We start from the raw sequence: 16,728 nt of genomic DNA, 5'->3' as shown, positions 1-16,728 counted from the left end.
AGGATTTTTGTTTGATTAATAAACATATTACTAAACTCACTCAGCAGTTAATGAAAATCCTGTGCAATTTCCCCCCATTCAGTTCCGTCCATCCACATTCACCAGGTTTAGAACCCTAATCTAGGCCAAAGCTGTCCCATCACAGATTAGCAACCTGCAGCCCAGCTTCTGCGCCCGTGAATTTGTCTGGTTATACAGCAAGCTACTAGCAGCAGATTACCTTATTCCACACTGCATCCTGTTGGCCGCAGTTGCCAGGATCTAGGCTTGGAGGCAACATACAAATGACAGAGCGCAGCTATATTGTTTTGGAACCAAAGTAAAGTATGGGTTCATACCATTTGATTTTTCTCTCTCTTTTTAGAAACATTTATTTGTTTGATTTGAAAGTCAGAGTTACATAGAGAGAGGAGAGGCAGAGAGAGAGAGAGGGCTTCACTCCCCAGTTGGCCACAATTGTCAGGGCCGTGCTGATCTGAAGTCAGGAGCCTGGAGCTTCTTCCAGGTCTCCCACATGGGTGCAGGGACCCAAGGACTTGGGCCATCTTCCACTGCTTTCCCAGGCCATAGCAGAGAGCTGGATGGGAAGTGGAACCTCCAGGACTCCAAACTGGCGCCCATATGGGGTGCCAGCACTGCAGGCAGTGGCCTTACCCACTATGCCACAGTGCTAGCACCTTGATTTTTCTCTTTAAAAGATTTTTGAGGGGTCAGCGTTGTGGCATACTGGTTTAAGCTGCTGCCTGTGACACTGGCATCCTACGTGGGCACCGGTTTGGGTCCTGGCTGCTCCACTTCTGATCCAGCTTCCTGCTAATGTGCCTGGGAAAGCAGCAGAGGATGGCCCAAGTGCTTGGGCCCCTGCACTCACCACACAGGAGACCTTGGTGGAGATCCTGGCTCCTGGCTTCAGCCTGGCCCAGCCCAGGCTGTTACAGCTATTTGGGGAAAGAACAGTAGATGGAAAAATGCACCCCGTCTGTTTTCAAAAAAATAAATGAATTTTTTAAAAACATTTTTTAAAGATTTATTTATTTATTTGAAAGGCAGAGTTACAGGGAAAGGAGAGAGAGAGAGAGAATCTTCCATCTGCTGGTTCACTCCCCAAATGGCTGCAACAACTGTGGTTGGGCTAGACCAAAGCCAAGAGTTTCATCTGGGTCTCCAGTGTGCATGCAGGGGCTCAGGGAATTGTGCCATCTTCTGCTGCTTTCTCAAGCACATTAGCAGGGAGCTGGGTTGGAAATGGAGCAGCGGGGATAGGACAGGCACCCATACGGGATGCCGACACTCCAGGTGGTAGCTCAACCTGTCAGCCACAGCGCCAACCCCGTGGATGTCTTTTCTAAAAACAGAAATTAGAATCGAGTCTTCCAAATATCCAGTGAGGTCTGTCTCACCTGTCTGCAGGTAAAATTGACTTCACCAAGCATTTGACATCTTGGGAGAGCCTGGCTGATCTGCAGAGTTCCTTTCTGGATATGCACCACTCCTTCCTACTTCAGTGGGCCTGGGAACTGTGAGTCAAAATTCTGGAAACACGTATCTGAGGCACTGCCTGTGAATGCCCTTTAAAAAAATGCATCAGTAACAAAGAAGATTGTAATTAAAACACTTATTCCTGTTATGACAAAGTCAAACAAGCAAGCATCCAATAAAAGTTCTCCAAGGGTGATGTTTTTGACTGTTCACTAATAATAGTGTAACCCAGCTCTTTGTACACCATAATGTCCCACCCAAACAGCCCAAGGTACTTATGTAATTTGGTTTATTTGAAAGAAAGCTTGGTTGTAAGAAAAATGTTCTAGGGCATTCCATCCCTTGCCAATTCTCTGACCTTAGCTTAGGTTCTGGAATCTTAACTTTTCTAGTCAATTGTCAGTGTGTAAATGTGTTTTAAATGCCTTATCTCTGTCTGCAATCTTGTAGCTGTATTAACTGTGTCTCCCCATTTTCTGTATTCTTCAACTCTGGCAGTTGAGGCCTTGTGGACCCTGGAAAGTGTCCCTCCTAGGGTTAACCATTTCCCAGAGAGAACAGTTTACCTGCCAGTAGATCTTTGAGATGCCTTGCATGAGAAAAGCCTATTCCTCCCACTGAGAAGGGTTTGACTGTGTTCTTTTCCAAACACTAATCCTTGCTTTATTTCACTAAGGAGCCTTTGATCACATCCTGGGCTTGGCTCGCATCATGAGTCATGGTGTCAGCTGCAAGCTGCTTTGTCGTGGTCATCTGGGATGTCTTTCTGACCCCCAAATCTCTTGTCTAGTTGAAGGGAGGAGAGGAGAGTCTGTGACCTCATCTTGGCCCTCCTGCCTTTGATTTTTTTCTCTCACTTTATACGTGGTCCATTCATGATATGTTCTAAGAAGGCATGGACAATTAATTGGGGTGAGGCTAGGGAAACAGCAGGATTAGACTAGAGCATTTTTCCATTTGTATCTGTCAGGATCTTATAAGAAACATGTGCTTCTTGCAAAGGATTTAACTGGAGAAATTGTAATAAATGGACTATTTACAGAGAAACAGATGGACTCAAGGGCACCCAAGAAGGAGTGGTGTAGATGAACAACAAGCAACAGCAGGAAAACAAAATTACCCTTACGCCTGTGAAAGCAAGTGGGGGTGGTGTTGCCAGACCCCTGTGAGAGCTGGAGCTGTGGAAGAGGGGACACTTGGAAGCCAAGTGGCAAAGATCGATGTGACTAACGTGAAAACTATGACCTGTGCGATAAGTAGGTCAACCTGCCTTCTGCTGTCCTGTGGGCACTGCCTATCAACCAAACTTAGCAGGAAGTTGGAGGATCAGGCAGGCCACAGACTTCAGCCTCCCGGGCAGGCAAGGAGAGGGAAGGAGGGGCACACACTATCTAACATATTGTCAATATTTGAAAGTTTAAAAAGCGTGATCCGCTTCTCCCACCAAGCAAGCCACTGTGTACAGCTTACTAGCACCTTGCATTAGATCAGTGGACATGTGTGCCAGAAGCAATGCGGTACTCGTCGTAGGGGATCGGCAGGTCCATGGCCTACAGATTCCTCATCTCACTGTGGACAGGGTTTGCATTTCTCTCCCATGCCTTCACAACCGACCTTATTACTCTGCATTCTACATTTCTGTCAGGGACAATAAAAATCTGTGTCAATGCGTGTATGTTTCTAGAATCCCAAGTTTTTAGAAAGGCCATCTTGTTCGATGCTACCTTCCACCTGCCATATGCCTCAGCAGCCACATGGCACTGCTGAGAAGCTAGCCAGTATGATTATGCACTTTGATGACAAACTGCTTACTGTCTCCCAAGATAAACTGCACTACCTAACAGCCCTGTGTTTTTTTTTTAAGTTGTGAACACTAAGTCATGACAATATTTATTTACTTTTTTTTTAAGATTTATTTACTTATATGAAAGAGTTACAGAGAAAGAGAGGCAGAGAGAGAAAGAGAGATCTTCCATCTGCTGGTTCACTCTCCAAATGGCTGTAACAGCTAGAGCTGGGCTAGGCCAAAGCCAGGAGCCAAGAGCTTTATCCAGGTCTTCCACATGGGTGCAGTGGCCCAAGGACTTGGGCCGTCCTCCACTGCTTTCCCAGGTGCATTAGCAGGAAGCTAGATAAGAAGTGGAGCAGCCAGGACTCAAACCAGCACCCATTTGGAATGTGGCACTGCAAACAGTGGCTTTTACCCACTATACCACAGTACCAGCCCAACAGTATTTATTTAAAATATTCCTTTTCTAAGTGACCAGCGGATTAGTCAGCTTTTCATTACTATGATGAACTACCTAGGACAAGCTACTTATGAAGAAAGGAGGTTTGTTTTGTTTCACAGTTTTGGAGGTTCACAGTTGCAGACTGGGCAACCCCATTGGCCAGGCCTCTTGTGATGAATTCTTGCTGGCAAGATCCTGAGGTGGCACAGAACATCTCATGGCAAGAGGGAGTGTGAGTGTGTGTGTGTGTGTGTGTGTGAAGCCACCAGGACTCACTCATGGAGGCTGCACTCCATCAGCCTAACCTAGTGTAATCACTTCCAAAGGCCTCGCCACTACACACCACAACTAGATTCCATTTCCAGTCTCTCACCACCATTAACACAAGAGTTTGGGGACCAAGCCTTTCACACATAGGTCTTTGGGGGACACCCAAACTAACATTCACACCACAGCAACATGTTTCTAAAACAGTTCAGTCCTTAAATTCTGAGGTCAAAACGCTCTCTGTTTAGCTTATAATGTCAAGGCCATTCAGCATCATTCAGCCAGGTTTTCGTTCTCTAGAGACATTTTGTTAAACAGGGTCTTGGGATCCCAGAGACCCTCATTTGCTGCTGCTGTGAAGCAAAATCAACTCATGAAGGGAGTGAAGGTGATGAGTCCCAGGGGTCCAGACATACACTGGATACCAGAACTGCACACTTCAGGGAGAAGACTAGGGATACAACTGCATTGCCGAAGCGGGACTCCGTAAAGGTCACCAAGGGAGATAAACAGTATCGAATTCAACAGAGATGTTTGCAACATTCAGGAACAGAGTCATTCAGGAACAGGTCAGAGTAAATCAACAGAGCCTAGGAAGGTTTCCATGTATCCCTATAGAGCTCCTCTGACCCTTCTGCAGCGGGCGCTCTGCCTGGGGAGCTGACCTACATATACTACATCCGCTGCCCTCTGGCTTCTGGTTAGGTTCTGGTTAGCCATGGGGCCACAGCACCCAGGAGATCAGAGGGACGGAGGCTATGGTGGGACATGTATCTGTTTTCCCAGCCTTTCTTCTTGCCCTGCAGGCCTCCATGCCACCCCTCTGGTGGACTGCCCTCTGTACACCCATCTCCCTCTGGATTACAGCAACCAATGCTTCTTCAGGTGACGGCACTGTTCAACTGCTGTGGTTTCCTATACCTGCCCACAAGTGTGTCTCTCTTTTATATATATATATATATATATATATATATATATATATTTTATATATATATAAAGATTTATTTATTTGAAAGAGTTACACAGAGAGAGAAGAGGGAGAGGGAGAGGGAGAGACAGAGAGAGAGAGAGAGAGGTCTTCCACCCGATGGTTCACTCCCCAATTGGCCGCAATGGCTGTGCTGCTCTGATCCAAAGCCAGGAGCCAAGAGTTTCTTCCAGGTCTCCCACACAGGTGCAGGGGCCCAAGGACTTGGGCCATATTCTACTGCTATTCCAGGCCATAGCAGAGCTGGATTGGAAATGGAGCAGCTGGGTCTTGAACCGGTGCCCATATGGGATGCCATCACCTCAGGCCAGGGCATTAACCTGCTGCGCCAAAGCGCCGGCCCCACAACTGTGTCTCTTAGTCGTCCTGTTCATCACTCAACTTCCCAGTTAGAATGTGCTATCTGTTTCCTGCCTGGACCCTCTTTGACACACTCACTCCCAGGAACCAACAAATGTTAAGTAACTGTGATATGCCAAGGTGGAATAAAGTGATAAAGTGGACAGTTAACGCCTGTAGGGGGGCAGTCTGGAGAGTGGAGAGGGCCAGACAAGCAGATCATTATGTTACATTCTGGTAGGTGATGCAGAGAGGTCTTGGGTGCGAAGGTAGGGTGTAAAATAGGAACATGGCAAACGTCCTAGCTTCCTGTCTGAAGAGAGGTCAGCAAATATAGAGGAAGGGAAGTGGGTAGGGAGCGGTGTACAGGCAAGGACATCCAGAGCGTCAGGTCAGGTCCTGAGAAAGGACTGAGTAGAGGGCTGGGCTGGGGGAAGGGATCTTTGCCTTCCATTTGCTTACTCTCCTGCTTTGGGGGGTAGGGAGGATAATGGCACAGGTGAAGTCTGCAGTCTCCTATCCCTCCATCCTGCCCCACTACCCCGGCTGGACGCCTGTACTGCTTTGGTCTAAAATCTCTATGGAAAATCACCCAGACATACGTGGGCACATTCTAAGGTCTCCGAATGCATTCTGGAAGCCCCGCTAAGGAGGACAGGCTCCTGGTCCAGAGCACAGGGTGACGGGCACGCTAGGAAGAAGGCAGAGACCCAGGTTCACTTCATCAAGGCGAGGCTGGGAGTCCGACTGGTCGGGGTGTGTGGGCGCTTCTGTGGCTATTTCTGTGGCACTCTCCATGGGAGGCCAGGGGCCAGGAGGTGCCAGTCTGCCCTCTCTCCCCAGCAAACTGCGAGCCTGGCCAAGCCCAGACCGCCCCGCAGCCTCCTCCCGCAGGAACCCTGGCACCAGAACACTACACACGCACGACCCCACCCGGGGGATCCCCGTATCTGACGTCCAAAAGAGCGTGCCTGAGCCCCTGCCCCCGCGGGGCTTTGGGCAGGGATCCAGTAAGAGGGCGTAAGGTCCTCGGCGCCCTCCCGACACTACCAATTTGGGGCGACGCGAGCCCTGGGCCAGGCGGCACGCGGGCGAGGGGCGGTGCAGCGCCATCCCGGGGGTGGGGCGCGCGGGTGGACACGGGCTAGGGGCGCGCACCCCCGGGAGGCCCGCGCAGGGGCCCCGGCCGAGAAAGCCCCTCCCCGGGGGCGGAGACAGCAAGCGAGAGTCGCCGCCCGGGGCCTGCCGCCGGGACCAAAAGGCAGCGGCGGCGCGGAGCATGGGGCTGTGATGGCCATGGAGGGCTACAGGGGCTTCCTGGTGCTGCTGGTGTCGGCGCTGCTTGTCGGCTTCCTGTCGGTGATCTTCACCCTCATCTGGGTCCTACACTACCGCGAGGGGCTCGGCTGGGACGGAGGCGCGCTCGAGTTTAACTGGCACCCGGTGCTCTTGGTCACTGGCTTCATCTTCATCCAGGGCATCGGTACTGAGCACCTCCTGGCGGGGTGGGGGGGGGACGGCGGGGCCGGGGGTGTGTGGGGTGCTCTTAGGTCTGGGTGTGCGCGGCCAGCGGTAGGAAAGCGTGGAGACGTCCGCGACCGCACGAAGGGAGCGGCGGGGAGCGCCCCGAGGGCACCTGTAAGGCGCGGCCTGGCACTGAACTTGCTTGCGGGCTGCAAATTTCGAGGCTGCGGCAGCGGGCGAAAATGGAGGAGCTAGAATTTGCTTCGAGGGCGACCTCCGCAGCCGCGGGGAAGGGTCTGGTCAGCCGAACGGCGCGCTCCGTCGAGCCGGGGGCCGCTGCCCTGCCCGGCCATGGGACAGTCTGGAACCGAGCTTGTTGATGTGGCGGCCGCCTGGCGAAAGCTCTTCCGTGGGGCTTTCTGTTGGGCGCTTGTCCCGAATGCGGGGTGGGAGCCGCCCGGAGCAGGCCCGCGGCTGCGCGGCCGTCCCGGGCTGGCCTGCCTTCCCGGGAATGCGGTTGGCGCTGGCCAGGGGCGTCGGTGTGGATCGCGGTTGTGTCGTGCCCGGGGTCCCGAGGGTTTTCTTTTCCTGTTTGGCCTCTAGCTGGTGGCGCAGGCAGCATTTGTGTGCGGCCACTTTCCAGAGAGCGAAGTCCAGGCTGTGATCTTGAGAGAGTATAGAGGAAACGGGGTCGTGCGTGGAAAATCGTCAAGCGTTTGGAAGCGCCGCCCACCCTGCCTTGTCCGCACCAGTATTTAACGCTCCACGAACAGCAACAGAAGCGCTGTCCTCCTTCCTAAAGGAAAGCGGTGGTTTTTGTTTTTCCCGTTGCACACTTGGCCCCAGCCGTAGGCGAGTGTGGCCTGTGTGCTCCCACTCCGGGAGGCGCTGGGGGACGCTGCCGGGCCTCAGGCCAGCCCAGGCTGTCCTGGTGCGAGCTTGGCATCAGGCCTCCAAGTGATCCCACTGCACAATTCCCGACTGTTTTGCCCCAGCACAAGAATGAGAAAAACACGCTCAAGTTCCATAGTCACTGGCATCAGAAGCACTTTTGGGCCGTGCGCAGCCCTGGGGTTGGTCCAGAGCTGGCCACGCCTGTTGTCTCACAGAAGAAGGAGCCGTCTCTCTCCTTTAACTTCTCCGAGCAGCTCCTAATACCCACGCACTTTTCAGAGGTTTTGAAGTGTACTCTCGTGGAGTAAGGGAAGCACAGGTGATACCACGGTTGCCTGACTCAGCAAAGAGGACTTAAGTCACAAAACACGTGGTGCTCCCTGAGTGCTTTCTGGGTCACTACTAAGTGCATTCTCTGCAGGTGTCTGTGGGGCGCCGGGGCAGAGTAACCTATCAGTAACCTATCTGTGGAAGTAGCCGGTTCTCAGTGGCCTTAACTTTCAAGGTTCATTTCTCTGCTTTTTTTGGCAATAGGCTTGTTTCCTGTAAAATCTTGTTAGGGAAGCAAAAAGCTTCACCTAAAATGTGCTTTGAAGCCTCTTCTTTCACGTGAGAGGCTATTGCACAGTTCTCCTTGAAGGTCTTCTCCTTTCTCAATTTTGGGCTTGTCTTAATGTGCTTAGCCTTTGGGGCAAATTGTGTAAATGGATATTTGGGGATTTTTATCTGCTCCTCTTAAGCAAGCCTGTTTTCTTTACCTTTTGTGCTAATGTTCCAGCGGCCCCCCTGTTTACTGTTCAGGTTGAGGATTTGTGGAGCACTCTGGTCACTCACGTCATCATACATTTAGTTGAGAGTGACATGAGATGTTGGTATGTGTAGACATAGGCGTAGGCCTCCCGTATCTGGGCCACACACACGCCTCACTCAAGCCGTAGGAAGGCTTCAGTGGTGCTTTCCTACATACTGAAAAGATGACATTGTCCCAAGAGCCAAACTACATGGGAATCTGAAAAGGAGCAGTAAATACAGATGTTTCCCAATTTACTGTGGGGTCCCGTCCTAATAAACGCACCATAAATTCAAAATTCCAAGTATGGTTTCCATTGAATGCACTCCATTGTAAGGATGAAAAATTGTAAGTGGAACCGTTGCTGAGTAGGTGCTAGGTGGAGGTGATGGGCTGTGAGGGAGACACACGTTACAGATCAGCCACGACAGAACAGCATTTCTACTGTGTGCAGCTACTTCAGGGAGGATCATGTTAGGCGGTGAGATTTCACAGGTCCCATACTGAACTCACGTGATGTGGAGTTCTTCTCTCCAGTAGTGCACAAATATTTGGAGGCGAGGAAAGGAAAGCTAAAGTTTAGTTATCACTCTAAGCAAAGAATGGTTTATAAATGCAATGTATCAACAGTGAACTGTATTTGAAACTGTGAGGATAAGTATGGTTCTTCTGAAACGTGCTGAAGAAAGCAAGGCTACCATAGAAGTTATATAATCTCCCTGTCTCTCTGACTCTGTCTCTGTCTCTCTCTGTCTCCCTGTCTCTCTCCCTCTCGTCTTCTCTCTCTCTCTCTCTCTCTCTCTCTCCCTCTGCCTTCCTCCCGACCTTCCCTCCCTCCCTCCCTCTCCACGTACAGCCATGCTCCAAGTGCATTTTGGAAAATGGATGTATTGTAAAATACAGTGTAGCACACTATAGGAAATCTAACACTAAAATACAATGTTAAACTAGTGGGAAATCTAGCTAACAGACTCTGCCATGAATGAGGAAGAGTTTAGTAGAGGCTTTGTGCTTCTCTAAAAGGAGCATTTCTCATGAAATAAGTATACTGCCAGGAAATCAGAGAAACACACCTTGAAAAGGAGGCCGCCAAAAAGACTGAAACAAATCAATGCTTTCAGAGTGGCAGCTGACCTTTAAAAAGGCTTAGCAAGGTGGAATGTGTTCTTTAGTAAAAGGTAGAGAATTCAAGTGTCTACATTTAGCCAAAAAGAAGTCTTGGCAATTCTATACTCCTTACTTTCCCACGTGTAGGACTCCGTTATTGTAAAAACTGAAGGAAGAGAAATCAGATAGTTTAATGATCTCAGTTTGATTTCATGAGACAATATAACTACATTTGAGCAACATAAAAGATGGACAGAAAGAAATTAAGAGAAGTTCTTAAAAGGCAGTGGCAATGAGGGGCCCGTGTTGTGGTATAGCAGCTAAAGCTGCCGCCTGTGATGCTGGCATCTTATATGGGTGCCAGTTTGGGGTCTGGCTGCTCCACTTCGGATCCAGCTCCCTGCTAATGCACCTGGGAAACCAGTGAAGATGGCTCAAATGCATAGGCCTCTGCCATGCATGTGGGGAACCTGGATGAGGTGGCCTGTCCCAGCCCTCCAGCCCTCACTGTTGCAGCCATCTGGGGAGTGAACCAACAAATGGAAGATCTCTGTCTGGCCTTCTCTCTCTCTGTAACTCTGCTCTTCAAATAAATAAGTAAATCTTTTTTAAAGAAAGGCAGTGGAGATATCCTACTAGTGTATCTGAATGTGACCAGATTCCAACATCACTTACATATATTTCAAAAGGCTCTTGGGATAAGAGCTGGCAAAGAGTGAGAGAAAGTGTCCCAAATACCCACTCTCAAATAAAAGCCCTTCGCTCTTGGGAAAATGAGAGCTTTTTTCAAAGCATAAAAAGACAACTCAGAGCAGCTTAGAATCCATTTATAAACACAAGCAAATATCTTAATAATGTGACTAATAAGCATGATTTATAAATGATGATTTTGCTCAGTGCCATATCCCCGGCCTGCGGGAACTGGGGCGAGGTAGGCCTGCAAAGAGCAGCTGCATGAATGAGTGCTTATTTCTGCACCATAATTGCATTGCTAGTAACAAGATGCACTTTTCCAGCCCCTCACTGGTGACAGTGATGATAGAATCTGAAGTCCAGGTGCCTTGCCTTTTCTGTGTTAGACACACTGGCCTAGGCAGCCTCAGGGAGAACCGACGTGGTGTCCCTCAGGAAATGCACCCTCATCCCAAGGCCTCTGACTGCTCGGAACGTCATTGCATCAAGTGCCAGCTGAGCCCTTCCTGCCCGCCCGAGGACAGCACTTCACCAGTTCTCCCTTAATGATGCTTCCCAACATGCCGTGATCTCTGTCATCTTAAAAAGAACACCGTAGTCTTGACCCTGAACCCCTCCAGCAACTGCCTCAATTTGCTGCTTGCCTTACCACACAGCTTTCTGAAATCCATGTCTTTACCTGTGGCACCCAATTCCTTTCCTGCTGTTTTTTCTCAACCCTCTGCAACCATTGCTCCATGCCATTGCTCCACGGGGTTGCTCTTAGTGTAGTAACCAGTGGCCTCTGTGTTGCTACTGCCAGGGCTTGGTTCTTAGTCTTCATCTCACAGGACTGGGGGGGAGGGGCAGTACTGATGGAACTGTCTCCTCCCTCTCTCTTGGGATACTTCATTTACTTGGAATATTCTCCGGGATCCTTGGCCGCTTCCCTGGCTGCTACGCAAGGCTGTTTTTGTCCGTCTTTTCCTGCAAAATAGAAACCTTCTGAGGAGAAGGATTGTGTCTGTTTTCTTCGCTGCTGTACCCACAGCCTTACCTACCATGCATACGCACTTGGTGAATATTTATTAAATTGATGAAAGTTTGGCTGATCCTTTAAATCAGAGGCCACACCTACCAAGATCAGGTGCACAAAATACTTAAGTGAAGTCGATTTGGCGTGTAGCACCAGCAGAGTCAGCTGTACATTGGGACACAGATGACCAGGTCTGCACTGGGCACCGTTTACTGAGATGGACTCAGGTCAGGAATCAGAGCATGCAACAGGATGGTGTCAGGTGCTCCTCAGTGCGTTCCCTGCAGCAGCAGTCAGGGCCCAGGGCCCTCCGTAAACTCCCCTGTCCCCAGTGGAGCTTAGGCACCAGCACACGAGATCCACCATGGTGGGCTCAGAGCTTCAAGTCCCCAACCCCAGGGGAACCATTATTTTTGAGACACTCTATAGACCCAGATTCCATGATGCCCTCCCTGCCGGAGGCGGGTGATGGATTCAATAGTGCCCCCTTCCCCAAATATATTCAAGTCAATCCTGGATATCTGTAAATGTGACCTTATTTGGAAATAGGGTCTTTGCAGATACCATCATCCAGGGGCTGGTGTCCTTAGAAAGACGGAGTTTGAAACACAGACGCACGGCAGGGGGGCTGAAGTGGAATCAGAGGCGGAGATCTGGGCAATGTGTCTCTCAGGGAGCTCCCCACGGTTGCCTGCAGCCACCAGACACTGAAGAGCCCCCAGAAAGAACCAGTCCTGCCAGCTGCTTGGTTTTCAAGCTCTGGTCACCACAGCTATGAGATGTCGCTCCCCCTCTTCGCGGAGGAACGACACTAAACCCTGCCTAGGCTTCCTATTCGAGTCACGGCACCTTTATGTCGCTCCCCCTCTTCGTGGAGGAACGACACAGTACCCTGCGCTGTTCTTTCGTCTGCTCGGCCCTCCCCGGGTTTGCTGCTGGTTCTTCCCGGGTTGGCTACCGTCCCTTCCACTTCCGTGGAAGGGTGGTTCCCCCTGCCGCTTTCCCCACTTCCGCAGGGGAGCGGCACACCGCCGGCCGGCTCTCTCGGGGGCTGCACAGGTGTTCCTTCAGATAGATGTTCCCCGGTGCATGTTGTCTCTCCTCCTTTATAGTCCTCTTCCACCAATCCCAACTCTGCTACCCACACGCCGAGTACGCTGCTCTCCTCCAATCAGGAGCAGCTCCTACAGCTTGTCAAGTTGGTGAGAGGCAGCTGGGTAGAAGCTGTTTGCTCCTCTCCCAGCGCCATATTGTGGGAGAGCAGATGTATAGAATAAGTCTTAATTCCAGTAACAGTATAGTCCGAGTTGCTCCCCACAGTGAGAGAATACATTTGTGTTCAGTTAAGCCAGGTTTGTGGCAGCTTGTTATGGTAGCCCAAGGAAGCAATTAACTGCACAGCAATTAACACAGGTTCTCACTGCACCCCGGGGGGGCCCAGAGTGTTGGCCTCCTGCTTAGGTATTTCTAGATTTTTCCATCCTTACTCTCAGTCCAGATACAGTTTACTGATCAGGGATAGTTTTTATTATAAGCAGTGTTGCCAAACAACACTGGTAACAAGTTATTGTATCTGTTTATAAACACAATTAGCCAATGGTCAGAGCCTCATGCAACAGGAGATAGGTATGTACCTTGTTTTAGAAGTGACTCAATATGAAACTTATACTTAGCTCCAGTGGATTGTGTCTATATGGGGATGCTTCAATTTGCTGCTCTTCTCATTTTTTCTAAGCGAATCCAGATTTTGTAAAATTGGTTCAGGGGCAGGTGTTTGGCACTGTAGGTAAGTCGTCCCAGGTCAGAATGCCTGGTTCAAGTCTTGTCTCCACTTCCAGCCCAGCTGCCTGCCAGTGTGCACTCTGGAAGGCAGTAAGTATTAGCCCATGTACTTGGGTTTCTGCCTGCCATGAGGGAGACCTGGATTGCATTCCAGGCTCCTGATTTTGGGCTGGCCTTGCCCTGGCTGTTGCAGACATTTGGGGAATGAACTAGCAGATGGAAGATTTCTCTCTCTGTCTTTCTGCCTTTCAAATAAAACAAAAACAAAAGAATTTTTAAACCATTTTAACATTTTTAAGCCATTTTAAAAAATGTTTTAAAGTAAAACTAAATAAACAGTGCCCCTCCTCCACCACCAACTGGCAACATTGTGCTTATCAAACAAAACAACATCTGGGAACCAGATTCCAGCCCTTATCTTCCAGGTTACATGATTCTGCTAGGGTTTTCTGCCAGTTTCGTGAAGTTTAAAATGTTTTTTTTCTTTTAAAGAAAGACCAACTTTTTTGATTCATGTAATAACTGTTTTAAAAGGTGAATGGGCCTTGAAATGACTGTTGAGGCTTGAGCTGTAGTTTCCTAAGTTAGTTCTACTTTTATTCATGTAATTATTTTGTATTTTATCCTGTTCATTTAATTAGTGTGTTTCTGAAGCACTTCCTTTATGGCCAAATATTGTGTGAAACAAATGAGTAAGAGGAAGCCTTTAAAATGCTGTTCCCATGTGAGTTGGTTAAGGACGAGTTATGGTTTTCTTCTAGAAATGCAGGTTATGCTTACCCCTAAATAGTTAGAGCTGGCAGGGGCCTCAAGTTCAACTCCTCATTTGGAAAATCAAATACCTGACCAGGGTGGGGACAAGCAGGCAGTGTCAGAGCCAGTACTATTTCCAGTCTGTCATCATGTTGATACGAGGCCCAAGAAAATATGGCTGATCTAACAACACAGAAGTCTCTGGACACTTGTCTGTGTCTGGCCAGTCAGTTGAATTTTTCTCTTTTCTTGCACGCATTTGTACAAGTAGCTGCCTTTGTGAGGATTTCAGTCATTTCCGAGAGTTGTTTGCAAGGCCAAGGAGCTAACAGGAATCTTCCAGACTGCTTCCTTTGTGCTGACTCTCCAGAGGTCCTGGGTTATGCGCCGGTCAAGCTGTGAGTCTGTTTTGAATGCATGGGTGTGTTCCACAGTTCTGCTTCTCTTTGACAGCCACGCAGAGAGCTAAAAGAGGGTTTTCTGCTTTTTCATTTAAACTTGAATTCCTTTGGATAGGAGCTGGCAAACTTTTGGGTGCATGAGGAAATGAGTTCTAAAGATTGATAATCCTGATAATTCTGTCAAGGAGGGCAAAACCCTACTTACTCTGAGTGTAACGGGCACACTATGCTTAAGTAGAATTTCTAAGTATTTCTAAATTCCCATGTACTTCAAACTCAATAACTTGTTCTTATTTCTGAATTCACTTAAAGCTCTTAAGTGGGTGCAAGTGCAGAATACTTCTTATGGTTTTGAAAGGACCTTCTGGGCTTTCGTTAGCAAGTACTTGGGTCAGCAGTACAATTTGTCTAGAGTTTTTGATTTGTGCATATAAAAAGAGGCTCTGGGGCCAGTGCTGTGGCTTAGTAGGCTAAGCCTCCGACTACAGTGCTGGCTGGCATCCCCTGTAAGTACTGGTTTGTATCCTGGCTTCTCTTCTTCTGATCCAGCTCTCTGCTTAAGGCTTGAGAAAGCAGTGGAAGATGGCCTAAGTGCTTGGACCCCTGCACCCAAGTGGGAGACCCAGAAGAAGCTCCTGGCATTTCACAGTGTATTCCTCTAACAAAAAATCATGTTGTACATGTAAACAGTTACCATTTTTGTCACTGTGCCTTAATTTTTAAAAGTAAATTTGAACAAAATGGAAAACAGTTCTACTAGGAATACTGAATGAATTCCTGTGCTTTATTAAGATTTATTTATTCTCTCATATTTACTGAATTCCTGATACATGCCAGCCTCCATGCTGACGGCTGGAATGTGACAGTGAACATGATAGACATGTTCCCACCCTTGTGAATCACAAGATTTAAACATAAGAACTAGAATCAAAATATTGTTCTTGTTTGGGAACTTTCTACTTTCTCTAAGTGTTTCTCTCCATGCACTTTGTCACATTCTGAATTTGCATTGCCAGTTATAAAGAAAACTCGTGTATATAGAGAGTTTTTAAATGCAATGTGAGTGGATAGCTGGTGTCAAACCGGAGGTTACATCTTACGAAATATGTTATTTTCTAAAAAAAAAATTCTTAATTTCCTGAGTTTTGATTGTGCAACTAGGAACTAACAAATTTTTGGATCATTACATTCAAATTCAGTTTACTGTCCGGCGGCTCAATAGGCTAATCCTCTGCCTGCGGCGCCGGCACACCAGGTTCTAGTCCCGGTTGGGGTGCCGGATTCTGTCCCAGTTGCCCCTCTTCCAGGCCAGCTCTCTGCTGTGGCCTGGGAGTGCAGTGGAGGATGGCCCAGGTACTTGGGCCCTGCACCCGCATGGGAGACCAGGGGGATGCACCTGACTCCTGGCTTTGGATCAGCGTGGTGCGCCGGCCACAGCGCACCAGCCGCAGCAGCCATTGAGGGGTGAACCAACGGCAAAAGGAAGACCTTTCTCTCTGTCTCTCTCTCTCTCACTGTCCACTCTGCCTGTCCAAAAAAAAAAAAAATCAGTTTACTGTCTTTTCACCGTCATTGTCCAAAGAGTAGCTATACGCAGGTGTTAATTCTTCCTCCCTCCCTTCTTTCTTTCATTCTAAGGTTATCACATTAGCATCTTCTACCATGGATAATTTTTCCTTCTGAAGGCTTTCTTAAACATATTTATTTATTTATTTAAAAGGCAGGGTGACAGAGAGGGAGAGATGGAGAGAGAGAGCTTTTCCATCGATGGTTCACTCACCCAAATAACAACAACAGCCTGGCAGCCAGGGCTGGACCAAGCCAAAGCTAGGAGCCAGGAGTCAGGAGCGAGGAACTTCATCCAGGTCTCCCACATGGGTGGCAAGAGCCCAAGCATTTGGGCCGTCTTCTGTTGCTTTCCAGGTGTATCAGCAGCGAGCTGGATCAGGACTCAAACTGGTGTTCTAGTATGGGATGCTATGTCACAAGCAGCCGCTTAACTTCCTGTGCCACTCTACCACCTCCAACCCCCCTTTAAAGGATTTCAAGCGCATTGCTTACAAATATAAGTGCACTTCAGAGTTTGTAGGAAAATGGAAATAAAAGCTAAGGCTTTTTTTGTTTTGTTTTGTTTTTGGTAAAAAATGTATGTTTGGCTCCAAAACAGACTTCTTGTTGACTTCCCTTTCCAAGAACTTGAGAGGTGCCCTCACATGTGCTAGTGGGTCTTGCTAAGCAGAGCCTCTAACAGCATAGCGTGTGTTCAGTCCCAGGTGGCTGTTTGGTGACGTTTCCCCCTGGAGAGCCGAGGGCTCTTCTTCCTTCTCACTGAGCCTCAGGAATGGGGTCTAGGTAAGTGCCAAGCCAAGGAAGCAAGAACTGTTTGAACTCCACTCTGCAGGCAGTTTTTGTAACTGGCGGGAGTCGCTTCTTGTTTGGGAAATGTGGTTTGATTTGTTGAGCTTGCCCTTTTCTATTGGAAGTCCACCATATTTCGGTTATTTGTGCGTTTCTGAAAGCACGTA

At 48.7% G+C, this 16,728-nt stretch overlaps 1 protein-coding gene across 3 annotated transcripts in view; it reads left to right on the top strand.

Annotated features, from left to right (window-relative positions):
- Positions 1–6,594: 6,594 nt before the first annotated feature.
- Positions 6,595–16,728, top strand: part of CYBRD1 (cytochrome b reductase 1) — a 34,374-nt gene continuing 24,240 nt past the window's right edge. For 2 of the 3 annotated variants that reach the window (XM_002712282.5, XM_070070702.1), the window contains exon 1: positions 6,595–6,787. In XM_002712282.5, the coding sequence (XP_002712328.1) occupies positions 6,595–6,787 (193 nt within the window). Of the gene's footprint in view, positions 6,788–13,926; positions 14,201–16,728 lie in introns of those variants that run through there. The other variant, XM_008258726.4, reaches the window with a different exon arrangement.

This window comes from Oryctolagus cuniculus, chromosome 3 (genome assembly GCF_964237555.1).
Source record: "Oryctolagus cuniculus chromosome 3, mOryCun1.1, whole genome shotgun sequence".
NCBI lineage: Eukaryota > Metazoa > Chordata > Mammalia > Lagomorpha > Leporidae > Oryctolagus > Oryctolagus cuniculus.
Note: the sequence above shows the minus strand (reverse complement) of the source record. Positions and strands in the feature narration are given on the sequence as shown.